The sequence below is a fragment of the Mirounga angustirostris genome, unplaced genomic scaffold, assembly GCF_029215605.1.
Source record: "Mirounga angustirostris isolate CCGP_5_RB_7025 unplaced genomic scaffold, mMirAng1.0.hap1 SCAF_14, whole genome shotgun sequence".
Taxonomy (NCBI): Eukaryota; Metazoa; Chordata; class Mammalia; order Carnivora; family Phocidae; genus Mirounga; species Mirounga angustirostris.
The window spans coordinates 54,641,116-54,660,152 of record NW_026991722.1 but is presented as its reverse complement, the minus strand read 5'-3'; the positions used below and the strand labels follow the sequence as shown (position 1 = coordinate 54,660,152).

General features: G+C 40.7%; 1 protein-coding gene across 19 annotated transcripts in view; it reads left to right on the top strand.

The window, feature by feature from the left end:
- EPB41L3 (erythrocyte membrane protein band 4.1 like 3) overlaps positions 1-19,037 on the top strand; it is a 245,232-nt gene that overhangs the window by 145,321 nt on the left and 80,874 nt on the right. For 15 of the 19 annotated variants that reach the window (XM_064577880.1, XM_064577889.1, XM_064577884.1 and 12 more), the window contains exons 2-3: positions 12,060-12,259; positions 16,641-16,838. In XM_064577880.1, the coding sequence (XP_064433950.1) occupies positions 12,071-12,259; positions 16,641-16,838 (387 nt within the window). In that variant the 5' untranslated portion in view covers positions 12,060-12,070. Of the gene's footprint in view, positions 1-336; positions 408-12,059; positions 12,260-16,640; positions 16,839-19,037 lie in introns of all 19 variants that reach the window. The other 4 variants (XM_045887009.3, XM_045887020.3, XM_045887008.3 and 1 more) reach the window with 2 other exon arrangements.

The window sequence follows — 19,037 nt, the reverse complement described above, 5'->3', positions numbered from 1 at the left end:
CCTTTAAAATAGCAGAACAGACTCTCAGACCTATAACTCTTCCCCAGCCTCTGGAGTTCAGGAAACCCAGTCTGGGAACTCAGCTTCTTTTATCAGAGTGATCATAATGCAGATGTCCTAGAACAGAGCCTGAACTGGTTCTTCTGCCACTCTCTCTTATTGATTTAATTTGCAAGTGGTTTGTCCCCTCAGGAACCTGCCTGTCTTATTAGTGCTGTCACTGAACTCTGTTCACCAACTGAAGCCCCCATATATATAGCAGTCAGCTGCTTCCTCGGTTTATTGAAAAGTATTTGGGGGGCTTGTGGTAACAACCAAATATTCTTGCTATTTCAGACATACGTGGGATTTTATGGCCTGGTGTTTGGCACCCCTTGTATTAGAAAATACGAATACATATTGTTAAGGTGAGCATACTCAAAATCATCATCTCTGTCTATATTCTAAACTGCATTTGTTAACTATTCTGCTTCACACATAGCTCTAAACATTTTTGAGCTTGAAAAGCTAAAAGCTTACCAAAAATTAACCAGGTTTTTTTCCAATGTATTACATAAACTAAGAGTTTTTCCTTCAGCTTTTTTGGATGATCTGGGTAAAGTATTGCTTCCGTGACATAAAACCGTAATTGAGTCAGTTAATGAAGCCTTCAGCTGACCGTGTGGTGGTGGGGAGGCCGGCTTTCTTGCTAGCACGCCGTGATTGCCTGCCCTAGTTGCATTATGCCCTGGGGGCCAGTGGGGAAAATCAGTATCCGTCGTCTTTTATCTTAAAGGACAGAATTTCTGTAGATTTCATGCTATTAATACAACAGTATCTCTGGCCCTCAGGAAGACTAGAATTTCAGAATTTTAGAACAGAAGAGGAGATGCATTCCATTGAGGTCACAGAGCACGTGGCCCACTTGAGTCTGGTTTGTGTCCTTCTGGCCCAGCAGGGTGCCTCTCCTGCACTTTGATTTATCCCTGATTTCCCTTTGTCCTCCTGAAGTAGCCAGTGATTTTTACTTGCACCTAATGCTTAAAACGAGTCATTTCACTTGCGACAGAAGGTTTGCCCTGATGATTTTTCCATCAAAGGAGGGTTATTTCCCGCGGAAGCCCTCTGTGCCCCTGCAGGCTTGTTGAAAGCCCCCTTCTCTGGGCTTGCTTCTCATATCCTGAGCGCTGTGGTTGGTTTGCTTCTCAGGGTCACCTGTCAGATGTACACTCTTTGAAGCAGGAGACTGTGGTCTTTTTTTTTTTTTTTTTGGTCTTGTTTTTTAAATTCCCAACTCTGAATTGTAGATGTGCTGTGCTGTCATGAAATCTTTGTCTCCATAAAGATGGATCGGTAATCCTGGCAGGTTTACAGTCGTCATGGTGAAAGTAAATTTTGAATGATTGCATCATCTTCGTAGAAATTCCAGCTTTCTGCTTCTGTAATCGTAAAGTCAGCCAATAGGGGTTGGTATATTGGCTTATAAGAGTTGAAGTTAGTATGGCCCAAAAGCTTATTTGAAAAAAAGAAAACAAAACAAAACTATCCATCGTCCCTGCTGCTAGTCAGAAATACTTAGCATCTCAACTTTCTGTTGTCAAGTTTTCGAAGATATTTGGTAATGACCGGTCCCGAATCCCCCTGTTTTGTGCTTTGAGGAGTAACCGGTCCACTGCTGCCCCATCGAGGCCTCCTTGCTTTATCAGGTTGGTCTAACTTTGAGCCAAAACAATGAAAAAGTCCAGCTGACCCCTTCTGGTGTTAGTCGTCCTTGTGGCCACCAGCGTGGTGGTCTCTGCAATGCCACGAAGTCTCCTTGGCCTGTTCAGACAGCCTCATGGGACCTGACTTCTGCTTGGCTCGTCTCATCGCCCCTCGCCACCCCCCGCACACCCCTTATGTCCCAGCTGCAGCAGACTGCATGCTCTCGCACAAGTAAGTGCAGCTGATTTTTCACACTGCTCTGCCCTTGTCTGATGAGTAATCTCTGGATAGAACTCTCTGCTGCCTTCCTCCTTTGTGCACAACTCAAGAGGTGCAGTAGACTGGCATGACACAGACTGAGTTGGGAGTGAGGAGAGGGGTGCTGTTCCAGTCCCTAGCATGAGCAGCTGGACAGATGGAAGCCCACCTACTGAAATGGGGAAGACCGCCGCAGTAGAACAGATGGGCTGGGAGCGTGGGGGCATCAAGGGTTTGGATGGAAAAATGTTCAGTTCTGGTGCCTCTGAGATATCCAGGTAAGCAAGGTGGGAAGTCGAATGCTATATATGGATCTGTAGCTCAGGGAGGTTCCAAACTGAGGAACTTCTATTTTGGAGCTGTAATTTTATTTGAAGTGAGATGGAGGAGCTCTCCAAGAAAGAGGGTTTAGAGCGTGTGATGGACTCCTAGAGAGCTAACAAGTTTAGAAAGAGAAAATAGGAAACAGGCCATGAAGAAGCCAAGGGAAATTAGAAAGAGTAGCCAGAACAGATAGGAGGAAAATCAAGAGTGCCCAAAGCAGAGAATCCAAAGATGAGAAGGGATGTCACCTGGGATTTATTGGCTTATAGGGAGGTCATTGGTAACCTTGGTGAGGTGTACTAGAATAATGGGGGACACCCTGAAGAGTGAGTGGGAGGAAGAGTGTGATGACCACATGGGAAGACGATTCCTTCCGTAAGCATGGCTCTAAATAGGTAGGACCGTACTGGAGCGGGAGGGATGGTGGGTGTGGAAGAACGGAGTGTGAGTGAGCCCTAGACCAGGCTGACTTGGTTTTCTGTGTTGTTTTGGTTTTGGTTTTTTTTGGTTTTGTTTTTTGTTTTTTTCTAAGATGGATGGTACTAGGGCCTTTTTTCCCCCCCTTCTTCTAATGCAAATAGGGAGAATCCAGTAGAAACGCCAGGAGATATTACCATCTTATAGTTTGCTCACAATTGATGGTGGATACTATTCCATAGTCACAAATATTGACATTTATATACTAGTTTCTCTTCTCTTATGAATTTATATTTGAAATATAAGTGGGAAAAAACTTGCTTTTTTTTAGAAAAAAATTGTCCATTTTAGTCTTACATCCCTGAAGGTAGGTAAATGGTATAAAGGGTTTTTTGTTTTGTTTTGTTTTGTGTGTTTTTTAACAAAGTGCTTGGTTATTCAGTAGGAATCCTGTTTTATGCCTAAATGACAGAGATTTACATTGAGCATTTTCCTGCATGAAGTCCTTACTAGGTTGGTGTCTTTTAATATGACTGAATTTTAATATCAGCAAGAGAGGGAGGTAAATTTGAATAGAGAAGCTAATTAAGCAGTCATTTAGTTAGGAGATGGAGATTTTAAAATGCTAGTTCTAAAAGTGGAAAAGATGAGGATAAATTGACTTTTTTTTTTCTATGGAATAGAAAATTGGAGCTGAAAAGGAACAAAGCCATGACCAATTTTTATAGGTGAAACGGACTGGGGATTGGGACCGTGACTTCATTTATACCTGCACAGGGGCTCCTTGGAGGCTCATCACTATTTCTTAATTTCTTAGTCATTTACTAAATCTCTCCCTGGGAGAGGCGTAATGAATACAGTTCCTGTTTCTTGAAAAGATGGAGGATTCCTCTTGCCATCCCACTGGAATACTCAAATGAAAGTCTTTACCTCAACTTTTAGGATTCAGAGTTTCTAGAAGTCTAAGCCTTTGTTTTTTTAGCTGAAGTAGAACACAGCTGATAAGGTAAATTTAGTTTCAAGAAAGGGCAGAGTTTAAGCCAAAGCATTTTGTGTCGCTTTCTGTTTAGAATTGCAAGCGATGGTGTTCACTTCTAGTAACTGAAATCATTGACAGCTATGTTTAGTCCAAAGTGAATATATCAGAAGAGGAGGGAGTGTTGGACAATAGTCGAGTTTAGTGAGATGGAAAGGGAAGTGTGCAACTTTAAGGGGCAAGGGTCATCCAGGAAAGCAAGGAATGAGCATGAGAGAAAAGCCAAAGCAATGCAAATATCCTACAAATCTGCTTTAAGAAAATGTTTTGGCATTTGGGTACAAGACCAGAAGTGAGTGCACACTCTAAAATTATGAAAATAGGAGTTAAAGTTAGAAGTACTATATTTAGATGCTTATGCTTTTAATTGTTTGCCATTTAAAAATCAGTTCATCACTCGCTTGTATTGACAATGTGGGTAGGGAAGAAGACTTAAAAGTTTTGAAGCTGGATTTACTGATGTAAGCTGTCAAAGCTGTTTACTCATAGGTACAGTTGAACTTACGCCCTTTCAGATATGTGGAGTTATATATTGATTCTAGTGACTCCAGAACTACAAAGCTTTACATTTTTAAGGTCTATTGCTCTACTATCTTTCAGCAGCAATGAAAGTTTTATTTTATTACAATTAGTCAAGAAACAGCAACAATTTTCATTCATTATATTATACATGTAGTGCTGGGGAAAATAATATGCTTCAGAAATTTTGACAAATGCATAGGAGTTTATTCAAGGTTTGAGGTTCTGTGATTTATGTGATCTATGACAAGTAAGGTATCATATGGTATATTTGTAGGTAGAAAATAATGGTAGGTTATTTTATTACTTAAATAGTTGATAGGTGGTTGCTGGGTTCTATTTTGCATTTTTATTCGGTTTTTGTAGAGCTGGCTCTTTGCCTTAGGGACAAGTCATGAAATCAAAGAGAAAAGCAGGTCGCAAAATGGTTTCATGACCAGAATAATAACACCGAAACCCAAAATTGGGATGTTCTTGTACTAATTTTTCCCTTTTAGTTCATGTTTATCGAGGGGCTAAGGTCATGTGTTTAGAAAGATTCCTATTTTAACACACATTGGACAACTTTTTAATGTTTGGGTTGCATTGATATGTCCACCCCAATGGAGTCTATACTAAAACTACATTTGTGTAAAAATTCCTTATGTTTACAAAGACAAGGAGGCTGAAAGAAGGTGGTGAAAGAGGTGAGAGACTTCTGTAAGAAGACAAACTGTAAGAAGATCTGAAGTTTGGCATTTTTCACTCCCTTCCCCACACCCACCTCACTCCTTCATCACTAATTTCTAGGCTGAACCCCTTGTTTCATGGAAGAGGAAGCAGGAGACCAAAGAAATTAAGTCTGTCGTCCAGGCTCACACATGACAGCTTACTTGCTGCTAATTATTTTCATGTATTAGATCTATAAAGATTGTACATAGATTTTAAAGTGAAATGAACTAAAATATTTATATTTTGAGATATGATTCTGGTTTTGCTTCAGTAACCATTTTGACATCTCATTATTAAGTTAGAGCTATTTGCCGAAACACAGATAGTAGAGAATCTTAAATATGATATTCATAGAAAATAGATATTGAAAGTATCCAACATTTTTAAAATATTTATATTTATATATTTATAAGAACTGCCCTGGCTGGGAAGAAAATTAAGCATTTTTCTTTTTTTAAGATTTTATTTATTTATTCATGAGCAAGAGAGAGATAGAGGCAGATGGAGAAGCAGTCTCCCCGTGGAACAGGGAGCCCAATTCGGGACTGATCCCAGGACCCTGGGATCACGACCCGAGCCAAAGGCTGACGCCCAACCGACTGAGCCACCCAGGTGCCCCTAAGCATCTTTTAAAAATGTACTTTTTTTAGTAGTCGTTTGTGTTTTATTTTTTGATTTCATGATCTAGTAATTCTGGTTACTCTTACAGAGATTCTCTAAACCACTTAAACATTTTCTTTTTGAGTTTTTGGAAAACCCTTTGACCCACTGGTAAAAGCGTGTGATTAGACCGATAGCATCTATTACCTGTAGGGAGATATCAGCTCTGAAAGTTGTAACTGAGTTCTGTTTTCCATTAAACATAGAAATACCTACTTTTTCCTCACTTGAGAGATTTCACAATTGCTAAAGACTATAAGGAACAGTTCTTACACATTCATATATGTAGGTGGATATGATAATAATGGGGTTGATTTTATTAGTTGTTCCTCAAATAATTATTCAAATACCTACTGTGGCCCAGGTACTACATTGGTACTGGTACCACGCATAGAGTAGCTATGTAAAAAGGGAATGCCTTTCTCAAGCTGACATTTGAGGAATGGGGAATTGGCCACTTGAAGAGCAGAGGAAAGAATGTTCTCACAGAGAACAGCATGTCTAAAAAACCTGGAGGCAGAAAACCTTGCTGGGCTTTGCCAACCAAAAGGAGATCACGTGGCCAGATCGTCGTGGGAGAGGGGGTAGGCAATGCCACTGGGCATGGATTGGGTGTTGAGGCCTAGGCTTGTGCTGGAAGGCCGTGGCAATTAAGAGATTGGATTTTTCTTCAAGCACATCAGGAAGGTATTAACATGAGTGCTAGGACTAGATTTATGTGTTATGAAGATCAGAATAGAAGTGGGCAGGAATAGACAGGGAAGAGGAAGTTTATTAGGGAGTTCAGGAAAGAAGTGATAGCTTGCATAGTGGCAGGGGACCAATTGAAGATATATTTTAGAAATATGTTTTTATATAGGTATTTGTATATGTATGTGCAAAATTATATATTTTGCAAAATATATTTTGCAAAACCTTTTGTCCTCTATTAGAGAAAGTAAGGAAAAGGAAATGTCAGGGCTGATTTCTGGAATTCTGGCTTGAAAGAATGGCATTGCCATTTATTGGGGTGAGGAAGAAGAGGGAGGGGAGGAACAGACTTGAGACAGAAAATTCTAGAGGTACTTGTGAGCTATCAGGGAGAAATGTCAAGTGGGCAGTTGGGTTTGAAACCCCAGAGAAGAGGTTCAGACCAGAGATGTGAGTCTATAAGCAGTTGGCTTCTGGGAAGTATTTAAAGCCCTGGGAAAGCATGGCAATAGCTGGGAGAAAATGTCAAGTGAGAAGAGGAGAGAGCCTGAACTGAATTTTCCAGAAGAATCCCACATGTAGAGGTTGGGTAAGAAGTAGCCTGGAAAAGAGAATGAGAAGGTGTAGCCTGAGAGAGAGGAGAAAAGCAGTAGGGTGTGGTGTGTTCTGAATCCCAAGGGAGGGAAACATGCTGCCAAGTTGGGCTGGGGCTGCTAAGAGGTGAGATGAGATGGGAAAAGAAGAGAGTGCGTAGTCTGTGGCACTGTCCACCTCAGTGCAAGTCAGACTGGAGTCCCTGCAGGGAGAGGGGAAGGGAGGAAGTAGAAGACAGTGAGGGTCAACACAATTTTTTGAGAAGCTAGGAGTAGAAAGCAGAGAAATAAGGTCATAGCCAATGGAGGATGTGGGCTTGAGGGAAGGCTACCTTGTTTTACTGAGATGGGAACCGCTAGAGCATGACTATATTTTGGTAGTATTTTAGTCTGAAGAATATGTATTAGAATGGCCCTGAGCAAGCGTAGTGCAGTTCCAGGAAGACAGAAATGAATTTCTGCTTCGTGGAACAATCTGGAGCAGCAGAGCAGGGGCCCAGGTTGGAAGGGGTGACCCTGGCATCCTCCTGAATTTGGGGCCTCCATGACTGAGTCTATGGTGACCATGTCAATCATTTTTCCCTAGACAATGAGAAGAGGAAGCCTAGGGCAAGTGTCCTTGCCTTTATGAAGATGACCTAAGTACTGGATACATATTCTGTCTTTTCTCATTGGTCCAGACTTTATCACCTGGCCTCAATTCATTGTGGTCTCAAGCTGGGTGAAGGAATACCAGCTAAAACAAAGTTTAATTACTAAAAAGAAAAAGGAGAAAATGGATTCTGAGAAGAGTCCGTTTCTTCCACTCCTTGGGGTGAGGAGGGGGGTTACAACATATTTATTTCTGTTTTTAAACCATGGGCAGTACGTGACTTAAATTTGGCACTTAATTGAGAGTTCAGCAAATTGAATTGACTATTAAAATTGACCCTCTCGGGCGCCTGGGTGGCTCAGTTGGTTAAGCGACTGCCTTCGGCTCAGGTCATGATCCTGGAGTCCCAGGATCGAGTCCCGCTTCGGGCTCCCTGCTCAGCAGGGAGTCTGCTTTTCCCTCTCTGGCTCCCCCCTCTTGTGCTCTCTCTCTCTCTCACTCTCTCTCTCTCAAATAAATAAATAAAATCTATAAAAAAAAAATTGACCCTCTCCTGGGTACATACCTCAATATCATAAAAGCCATCTATGAAAAACCCACAGCTAATATCATTCTCAATGGGGAAAAACAGAGCTTTCCCACTAAGGTCAGGAACCCGGCAGGGATGTCCACTATCACCACTGCTATTCAATGTAGTATTAGAAGTCCTAGCCACAGCAATCAGACAACAAAAAGAAATAAAAGGCTTCCAAATCGGCAAAGAAGTCAAACTCTCATTCTTTGCAGATGATATGATACTTTATATGGAAAATCCAAAAGACTCCACCCCAAAACTGCTAGAACTCATATGGGAATTCAGTAAAGTGGCAGGATATAAAATCAATGCACAGAAATCAGTGGCATTTCTATACACCAACAACAAGACAGAAGAATTTACAATTGCACCCAAAACCATAAGATACCTAGGAATAAATCTAACCAAAGAGGCAAAGACTCTGTACTCAGAAAACTATAAAATACTCATGAAAGAAATAGAGGAAGACACAAAGAAATGGAAAAATGTACCATGCTTATGGATTGGAAGAACAAATATTGTGAAGATGTCAATGCTACCTAGAGCAATCTACACATTTAATGCAATCCCTATCAAAATACCATCCACTTTTTTCAAAGAAATGGAAAAAATAATCCTAAAATTTGTATGGAACCAGAAAAGACCCCGAATAGCCAGAGGAATGTTGAAAAAGAAAAGCAAAGCTGGCGGCATCACAATTCCGGACTTCCAGCTCTATTACAAAGCTGTCATCATCAAGACAGTATGGTACTGGCACAAAAACAGACACACAGATCAGTGGAACAGAATAGAGAACCCAGAAATGGACCCTCAACTCTATGGTCAACTAATCTTCGGCAAAGCAGGAAAGAATGTCCAATGGAAAAAAGACAGTCTCTTCACCAAATGGTGTTGGGAAAATCGGACAGAAACATGCAGAAGAATGAAACTGGACCATTTCCTTACACCACACACAAAAATAGACTCCAAATGGTTGAAAGACCTCAATGTGAGACAGGAGTCCATCAAAATCCTAAAGGAGAACACAGGCAGCAAGCTCTTCGACTTCAGCTGCAGCAACTTCTTCCTAGAAGCATCGCCAAAGGCAAGGGAAGCAAGGGCAAAAATGAACTATTGGGACTTCATCAAGATAAGAAGGTTTTGCACAGCAAAGGAAACAGTCAACAAAACCAAAGACAACCGACAGAATGGGAGAAGATAATTGCAAATGACATATCAGATAAAGGGCTAGTATCCAAAATCAATAAAGAACTTAAACTCAATACCCAAAGAACAAATAATCCCATCAAGAAATGGGCAGAAGACATGAACAGACATTTTTCCAAAGAAGACATCCAAATGGCCAACAGACACGTGAAAAAGTGCTCAACATCACTCAGCATCCCGGAAGTCCAAATCAAAACCTCAATGAGATACCACCTCACATCAGTCAGAATGGCTAAAATTAACAAGTCAGGAAACGACAGGTGTTGGTGGGGATGTGGAGAAGGGAACCCTCCTACACTGTTGGTGGGAATGCAAGCTGGTGCAGCCACTCTGGAAAACAGTCTGAGGTTCCTCAAAAAGATGAAAATAGAGCTACCATATGACTGAGCAATTGCACTACTGGGTATTTACCCCAAAGCTACAAATGTAGGGATCTGAAGGAGTACGTGCACCCTGATGTTTATAGCAGCAATGTCCACAATAACCAAACTATGGAAAGAGCCAAGATGTCCATTGACAGATGAATGGATAAAGAAGAAGTGGTATATATATACAATGGAATATTATGCAGCCATCAAAAGGAATGAAATCTTGCCACTTGCAACGATGTGGATGGTACTGGAGGGTATTCTGAGCGAAATAAGTCAATCAGAGAAAGACATGTATCATATGACCTCATTGATATGAGGAATTCTTAATCTCAGGAAACAAACTGAGGGTTGCTGGAGTGGTGGGAGGTGGGAGGGATGGGGTGGCTGGGTGATAGACACTGGGGAGGGTGTGTGCTATGGTGAGTGCTGTGAATTGTGCAAGACTGTTGAATCTCAGATCTGTACCTCTGAAACAAATAATACATTATATGTTAAAAAAAAAAAAGAAGATAGTAGGAAGGGAAAAATGAAGGGGGGGTATTGGAGGGGGGCATGAACCATGAGAGACTATGGACTCTGAGAAACAAACTGAGGGTTCTAGAGGGGAGGGGGTGGGGGGATGGGTTAGCCTGGTGATGGGTATTAAAGAGGGCACATATTGAATGGAGCACTGGGTGTTATACACAAATAATGAATCATGGAACACAACACCAAAAATGGTGATTAACATAACATAATAAAAATTGACCCTCTCCCTTTAAAAGGTCGAATTTGATTATAGGCTCTGGATTACACCATAACACCACCTTTCCTCCTCTCTGTCTTTTCTCTGGACTTAACACTTTCTAGTAAAATCATACAAAAGAGAATATAGTATTTACTTTCAAGATTTGCTTAAAAATCTAAAATGTAAGAGGAAAAAAGGAAAGGTGTTCCTTTTATTTGGATCACTATCTTGTTCAGTGTTTGGTCTTGATATTTACATATGCTTTGGGCAACTGAGCATATGCCAAGTTGATATGTCTTTTATTCAACAGAAAGAATAGCTGGTGATTGTAAAAAGGAACCCTAGATAGGAAACATGGATGTAGCATTTAGTTTATAACATAGATTGGTATTTGTATGTTCCCTCTTCTTCAAGTTATTAAACATACTCCCAGCGTGTGCTGTGAAGATAGAACTAAATGGTGATTTTACTATGGAGTAGTAGTTTGCATAATTCTGTATTATACTAACGGGCATATCATTTGCTTAGAGTATTACACTAGCCCTTTGTTCCTGGTATTTTTACCATAAAATTAGAATTAGGAAGGGAAATCATAGGACAGGCTGGGATATTTGGTTTGAGATAATTTACCATCTATCTAAGATAAGAAATTACTTAAAATGCCATGGTAGCAGCTGGCACAGCTCCTCTTTTGCTGTTTCGAGCACAAAACTGCTTTAAGCATAGCAGCATGCCCATTAGGAGGGGGAGAAAGGAACCCCCAGAAACTAAGTTCTTTGGATATGGTCAGGTTCAATTCCCTTATTTGGCAGATGTGGAAACTAAGGCACAAAATATTTACATGTCTTGACTAGCAAACCATTACAAGGTGGCGGTTCTATTTTAGAAGGTGTTTTTAGGTGTAAGAGAAGATTATTATATATTAAACTCTGTTGTGTGAGTCCCTTATGAGCCGAGACAAACTCCTCTTTCAACTGTCAGGGGAAATAGGAGGAAGCCAGCAAGAAGCTGTGACTTTTCACTGGTGAAGGAGGGAGAGATGAGGCTCCCAGCCTCCCTCCAGCCCCGCCCAGGGCTTGTCCAGTGTATGACCCGTCCCACGTCACCAAGGAAGCCTCTAATGTAGTTGTCACTGTTCACTCAAAAGGGGCTAACAGGGTTCTGAGAAAGCAGAGGAAGGGCTCTTGCTTATGGAAGAATGGATAGATTCAGGGGTTCCGGAGGCGGAGCAGGGGCCCTGGGTAGAGATAGGAAGGGAGAGGGAAGGAGAAAAAAAAATCCACTTCCATTATTAGATCTTTCCCAGAGATTACAATATAGATCCAGCTGATGCGAAAGATTCATTTTTCTGAAATTAAATGTGTCTAAGTTATGTAATTATTAGGCCGTTACTTTAATGTCATTTTATGGCCATCTATGGCAAAAAACCTAATAGGAATAAAACCTGTGATCATTACAAATAAGTTTTGGCTTCTAGTTAAATGTTCACTTTGAACCATCTTTGTGGTAAATGGAAGTCGCCTATTAGGGCCGTGCAGTCGGACCGTATTTGGATTGCATGCACGTTTCCCTTTTTTTTTTTTTTTTTTTTTTTACTGTGGTTCTGTGCAGCCTTTCACCATAGGTAGCATCCTAGTTTTTGTGCCTAGCGAAGGTAATTACACCGAGTGATGGGACCTTGCCATTTTCTGTTTGCAGAACAATCAACCATGACGACCGAATCTGGCTCAGACTCGGAATCCAAGCCCGAGCAGGAGGCCGAGCCCCAGGAGGCGGCGGGGGCGCAGGGGCACGCGGGGGCGCCGCAGGGCCCAGGGCCTGAACCCAGCGGCGAGGAGCAGCACCAGGCCCTAGAGCAGTTCGAGGCCGCAGCGCACAGCACCCCTGTGAGGAAGGAGGTGAGCCCCAGGACCCAGGCTGCCACCAGCTCCCCCGCACCTGCTAGCATCACCCAGAAACCCAATTCAGGAATGTTTACTGACCTTTTCCAGGGTCGGGGCTGACCTTGGTCTCTTAGCACTAGAGGAAACTATGAGGGGTCATCTGTTTACCCCTTCTGGTCCCAGGCAGATGGAAATTTACGCTATTTTAAGACTTTCAGTGAATGACATTCCACAACCTTACTTGGTAACTCCCTCATTTGATTAAAGCACTTACACCCACCCTGAAATCTGTACTGCAGGTTATTGGTTTTATCTGGGTTTACAGGAAGGCTAGACACCACACCAGTGGCTTTAATTAGGCTCCTAACTTTTATTCATGCTTAGGGGTTAGAGCTCTTTTGATTCTTCCCAGGGGTCACTCTGATCCTAATGTTGCCAGCTACTTTTAGTGAATGTTCAGGTGGGTCTCTTTCCCTCCCTGATGTGCATGTATGTTCAGCTGCATTATCTAGACATACTTAAGTTGTCACATGTAATGTGACTGTTTCTTTTAAAAGTTTTCATACAAAATATAAAGCATGGTTTATACTTGGGCTTTGAATGAATTCATGTTTAAATTATTTTGGCTTGAAACTTCGAACTGAAATCAACATGTGTTAGGGCACCAACTCATGCTATGGTAAGCAGATCTGGCAGTCCCTGCAAACGATTGACCTTTTTCTAGGTTGGAAGTATATGTGTCAAGCTAGAAATTGTACAGGATGTTGAGAGAAGAGACACGAAATCAGCATGTTAGTGAAATTCTTTGGAAGACACAACACATTATTATAACATTAAACTATGTTTACAACCTGATTATTTCTTTTCCCATGGTATTTATGTTCTGCTTTTAAGCAGTATTAAAAATAACATTTATTTTCATATTCTGTAAATAGATGCTGTGTCTGATATAAAATGTTTCATGATGGGGAGCTGGAGGTTATCCTTCCAGCTTATTAAACAAAATCTAAGGGGCCATTGTTGTCATCATGGTTTTCCTTCACCGTTTATTTTTTTGGAGATGTGAGGATTGTGGTGTTTTGATTGTTTTTAAACCTTCAGCAATTTAAAATTACTAGACTGGATTTTTTTTTCCCCGTTCTTTCCTCTTAACTCTGAAATGAAATAAATGTGAGAGTGGGAGATAATTGTACAGAAGAAAGAGTTTCTGGGCCGAGACGTGATACATGTGTTTTATCTTCTGGAAATCAGATGTCTGAAACAAAATGAGAGAAATGATACTACAGCCCTTTGAGGGAAAGGTAACTGGCTGCGGAGCCAGGAGAACTATTTAATCCTGCCTCTTCCCTAGATATTTTAGGGATCTCCAAGAACACATTCAGCCTCTGAGCCTCAGGTTCCTTGTTCACAAGATGAAGAGATCAGAAAAGATCGTTTTCTCAGGTTCTTCTGCTCTTGTCTCCTTGATTCAGGCTAGGAGCCCAGTTATGTTGGAGGTGAAATGAAGTACATTTTGGTAGTCCATGACGATGAAAACATGGGCTTGGCTGGATTTGAATTCCAGGGTACTAGTTTTATGGAGGAAATTTGTGGAGACTGTACCCTTTGTCCTTTTCTCTCCCATGTGTAAATGAGGGTAAGGAGACCTAGATACCTACCTCCCAGAGCTGTCATGAGGATTCAGTGAAACAGAGGATTTACCAAAAGGGTTGATACTGATTTTTTTTTTTTAAAGATTTTATTTATTTATTTGACAGAGAGAGACACAGTGAGAGCAGGAACACAAGCAGGGGGAGTGGGAGAGGGAGAAGCAGGCTTCCCGCAGAGCAGGGAGCCCAATGCTGGACTCGATCCCAAGACCCTGGGATCATGACCTGAGCCGAAGGCAGACGCTTAACGACTGAGCCACCCAGGCGCCCCGATACTGATATTTTTAAATTGTAATGAATTATATGTGACTACAATGGATGTTTCATTTGAGGTCCTTGGTCTGCTCTTCTGAAGCTGTTGAAAATATGTGCATGAGAGGCTCATTGATGGGTTCGTGCTTTAAATGTTTTGGAAACAACACCTCCCTTTGAACACTGGTGGTCTCAGGGGTGTCTGGAGTTGACCTCTAAGTAGCCCAGAAAGCTTAGTCTCATACAGATACTTTTATTTTATTAGAGGAAAAATGAAATTTCATCTTCCTCAATACAGAGAAAAAGTTGATTCCAGGTAGTGAGATTTAAATAAAAATGTAGCTTTCTGTTGACTTTGCCTGTAATGAAATGAAAATGTGAATTAAAAGTACAAAAGTCTTAGGGCACTGCACTGTAGTTGGTTAAGCATCTGACTCTTGGTTTTGGCTCAGGTCATGATTTTAGGGTCCTGAGATCGAGCCCCCACCCCTCCAGGCTTGGGGCTTGAGATTCTCTCTCCCCCTCTCCTGCCCTTACCCCCACTTGTACTCTCTCTCCCTAATATAAATAAATCTTAAAAAAAAAAAGAGCTAAAGAGTTATAAGCACTTAGCAAATATATGATATAAAATTCCAAGGTTACCAGGGTGCCTGGGTAGCTCAGGTAGGCGGCCGACTCTAGATTTCGGCTCAGGTCATGATCTCAGGGTCCTGAGATTGAGCCCTGTGTCTTGTTCTGCCCTCAGTGGGGAATCCGCTTGAGATTCTCTCTCTCCTTCTGCCCCTCTCCCCATGCTTGCTCATGCACGCTCCCTCTCTCTTTCTCTCTCAGTAAAATAAAGAAATCTTAAAAAAAATTCCAAGGTTACTAAACTTCTTCAACTAGCTTAAGACCAGAATTGTTTGACTTTTTTGCAGCACCATTTTAATACTTTGATATGAAAAACTAATAGTCAAAAAAAAAAAAAAGTTGGACGAAGTTGCCAGAGCAGGTTTTCTTTTATTTACTTGTTTTAGCTACCTCTAGCCTTCTCAACTATTTTGGCCTTTGAAGTTGTTTTTTCAATTTTTTCATGGTCTCTTCACTCAGCAAATTGGTCTTTTTATTCTGCAGAATGTCTCACAACTTTGCCCTGAATTCCTGTGTAAAGTAGTGGAGGAAAGGACTGTATTTATAATTTGGAGGGAAAACCAGTTAGAAAATGACTTTATAAAAGCAGAAATTCATACCTAAAATCCAAAATAAATATACCAGAAGATAACTTTGTGATTAGAGTGTCATAAAATTGTAGCCACTAATAAGAAAGGAAAGTTGAAGGGATAAATCTAAATAAACCTTTATTGTCAAGGTCATGTGCTTTTAGCTACTAGGAAGATAGTATGTTTGTGAGAGAAGAAATTTCATGCTCACTCAAGGGGCCTAAACTGAATTTTGCAACATGTCTTTCTTTGATCTGTCAGTGTACATTTGCAGACTAGTGGAAACGATAGTCTGGTCCATGAGTTGAATTTGCACATTAATACCATTGGTGGTCATTTAATAGAAGAGGGTATGGTGACAGATGCTAGCTACGCTTGCGGTGAGCACAGCATAATGTATTGAGTTGTTTAATCACTATTTTGTACAGGTGAAACTATTTGTAATATCGTGTCAACTGTACTTCAGTGAAATATATGTATGTAAACACACACATATATAAAGCCAGAGGGGTGTAAAGAGAATAGTTGCACAGAGAGATTTCCAAGGGTATTTATTGATTCAAGGGAGAATTAACTGTTCCTCAGGACATATTCTGCAGTTCTGAGTCTAGATTGGACTACATTGTTGTGCTTTGAAAGCAGATTAAAGCTTTTGGACAGATGTGATCTGCTCTTACACTGGCTCATTACAGTGAGGGGAGAAACAGATTAAGGGGATTACTTTGTGATGAATTTCAGTGCTGCTGGCTTCATTGAATTGATTTAGAGCTGTAACAGTTGTAAAATTACTGAGAAGATTAATACTTGAAGCTCTCTAGGCCTTAAAGTTTGTAAGATACCTTATATGTATATGGGGTGTTGTGGGTCATAGAATATAGAAGGATCCAGTGAATGAAGAAAATAGAGTACAGTAGATAAAATCTAAATGATTTATTTTAAAGACCTGTACTGTCTAACGCCTTTTACATTTTACAAATGTCAGGAGTCCATTTGTATCCTCCTTTGTTCAGTGAAGTCTTGGCATTTGCTAACTCCGTGCTTCTAAATTAAACCCTCAAGTCAAACTGAAATGCAGCCCCGTTGGTACATTTAAATGGCAGAAGTTGTTTAGGTGAAACCATTAGCATTATAAATATCCATGTATGCATACTTGTCCATTCAGTCTCCTGATGCAGACATCTCTCCTGCTCTGGGAGATAGGAAAGCCTATGTCTGAAGGGTTTTGCTCTTGCCTGAGCAATGCAATATTTATTTCCTGTCTTGCAGTGAAAACTGTTCATTGTTTGCTCTTCACAGGTCACTGACAAGGAACGGGAGTTCGCTGCTGGGGCTGCAAAACAGCTCGAATATCAGCAATTGGAAGACGATAAACTGTCTCAGAAATCATCTAGCAGTAAACTATCTCGATCTCCATTAAAGATTGTCAAAAAGCCTAAAAGCATGCAGTGCAAAGTGATACTTCTGGATGGATCAGAATATACCTGTGACGTGGAGGTGAGTGCATATTTAAAAATCTTTTTTGTCCCAGGTATTGAGAACTGGAGAATGTTGGTATGAGACATACAAGATGCGTTCTTGTTTTCAGAACTCTGGAAAGTTATTCAGACCCAGTTTCTAAATACGAAATTCTTTCCAAAGTCTCTAACAGGAGATCAAATTACTAAAAGTACTTATAATGTCTCCAAAATGTTACAATCAAAAGAAAAATGTGATCTTAATTTAAAAAAAAATCTCTAACACTTTCCATGGTAGGAAAAAAAAAAACTGGGGGCCTTAAAAATCAGGCTTTTCTTCAATATCTTATGAGCTATCATTTAAATGAATTTACTTTTTCTACTTGAGTAGTTTTACTTTTTCTATTCAAATAATTTTACTCTTTCTATTTTAAATTATTTAATATCTTTTGTATTTGAATCATTGCAACTTTTAATTGGTATGAACTTGTAAATTTCTGTACATAGCATTGGTAGATTGGTAGGATCATTTGAACGGTGAATGTCCTCCTCTTAGAGTAATTTTTTAAATGTACATCACGGTGGGCATTGCAGCCTGAGTGTAAAGGGGTCTACTATCCTTTGTTCTTTTTGTAAAGAAAACTAAAATTCCTCTCAGAGAAGGAGCAGTTGAATGACTTTTGTCAGAAATGCTTGGCAAGACCAAGTTAGCATATGAGAACAACACGAACCTGTCCATAGCAGTGGAGACGGGTGGATTCTCCACATGCCACGGAGAACACACACACAGGGCGTGAACTGAAACCACAAGAGTGGGTCTGGGTGTGCAGGAGCCACGGCGCCTTCTCCCCACAGCTCGGAGGGGGCAGCTTGCTCTTTCAGCAAGGTGATTCAGCTTCAGATTGAACGTTTTCATTGCAAGAGCTTATTCCTCCTGCTTCAGCCGCCTGCCCTTCATCACGCGGGGACATCACGCAGCCCTTCCCACCAGCCCCTCCGATCACATGTCTACACAGTTCACCTCTTCTGCTCTGTGTGCTGCGCAGCTCTCCCAGGTGCCACAGGCAGTGTTTATGTGCCGTCCTGCTTTCTAGTCCTCCGAAGACCCCGTCAGCACCAAGCCCGCCTGATTTCCCATGTTCCTCATTCACCCCTCTCTGCTTTCTCTGTCTACAACCCCTTATCATTCCTGTTCTCTGTGGCATAATGCAGTTCTGCACCCAGTCCTTTTCTTGGGTCATGAGATTCAAATCCATTTCATGTTGATAATGTCATTTATGGTGGGGATGGGGTTGGTTTACTAATTTTAGATTTGCAGGAACATAGAGGAAAAAAGGATTTTTTGAAAAGAAATTCTTAAATCAAAAGTTAACCGTATCCTATATTAATTGATAGAATTTTTGTCACCCTGTCACCTGACAAATACTGATGGGCTGCTGCAGGGAGGGCAAGGCATGTTCTGAGGGTCCTGCCTAAGGTGTGCCATGCACAGATCCATCTTTTACATTTTTTTGGCTTTGATTTTGGCTGATTTCTGAGCTCAAAGTGTCCAATTACTGATTTAGAGATTTATTCTGGAAATTGGGAGATCCGAAAATGTACTCCTACCTGGGTTTTACTCTGAAGCTTAAAGGACTTTTGTAACCATGAGAGAGATTGTATTTTTCCAGGGTGGATCCACTTTCTGAAAAATTGATCTAAGTGAAGCTTTTTTCTTAATTTTGAGGAGAGTCTTTCTGTTGATTGTATTATTAATGGAATAAATAGGATTACCTGCAGTCATCTAGTCATGGCTACCAGAGTTTTCTAAAAAGAATCTAGAAGAAAGTTTATAGTGTTTTGTGTGGATGGAATAAATGCCTCAGGGCTGACTGAGGTACATGTAAATGTTGATCATGTTAAACTTAATTTATGTCCCATGCTTCAAATATATAATAGATACAATCTGTGTTTTTTGTAGAGTTCAGGATTTTTATGTTGTAATTAACTTTGGATATAATTCAGTGTTACTTTTAATGTCACTGTGAACATTTTGAGTGACATGGCAATTTTGGTCCGTTATTTTCTTTTATAATAATTTTTTATAAAGTTTACAGATTCTTTTTTTTTTTTAAGATTTTATTTATTAGAGAGAAAGCGCACAAGCAGGAGCAGGGGGCAGAGGGAGAGGGAGAAGCAGACTCCTCGCTGAGCAGGGAGCCCCACACAGGGCTCGATCCCAGGACCCTGGAATCATGAC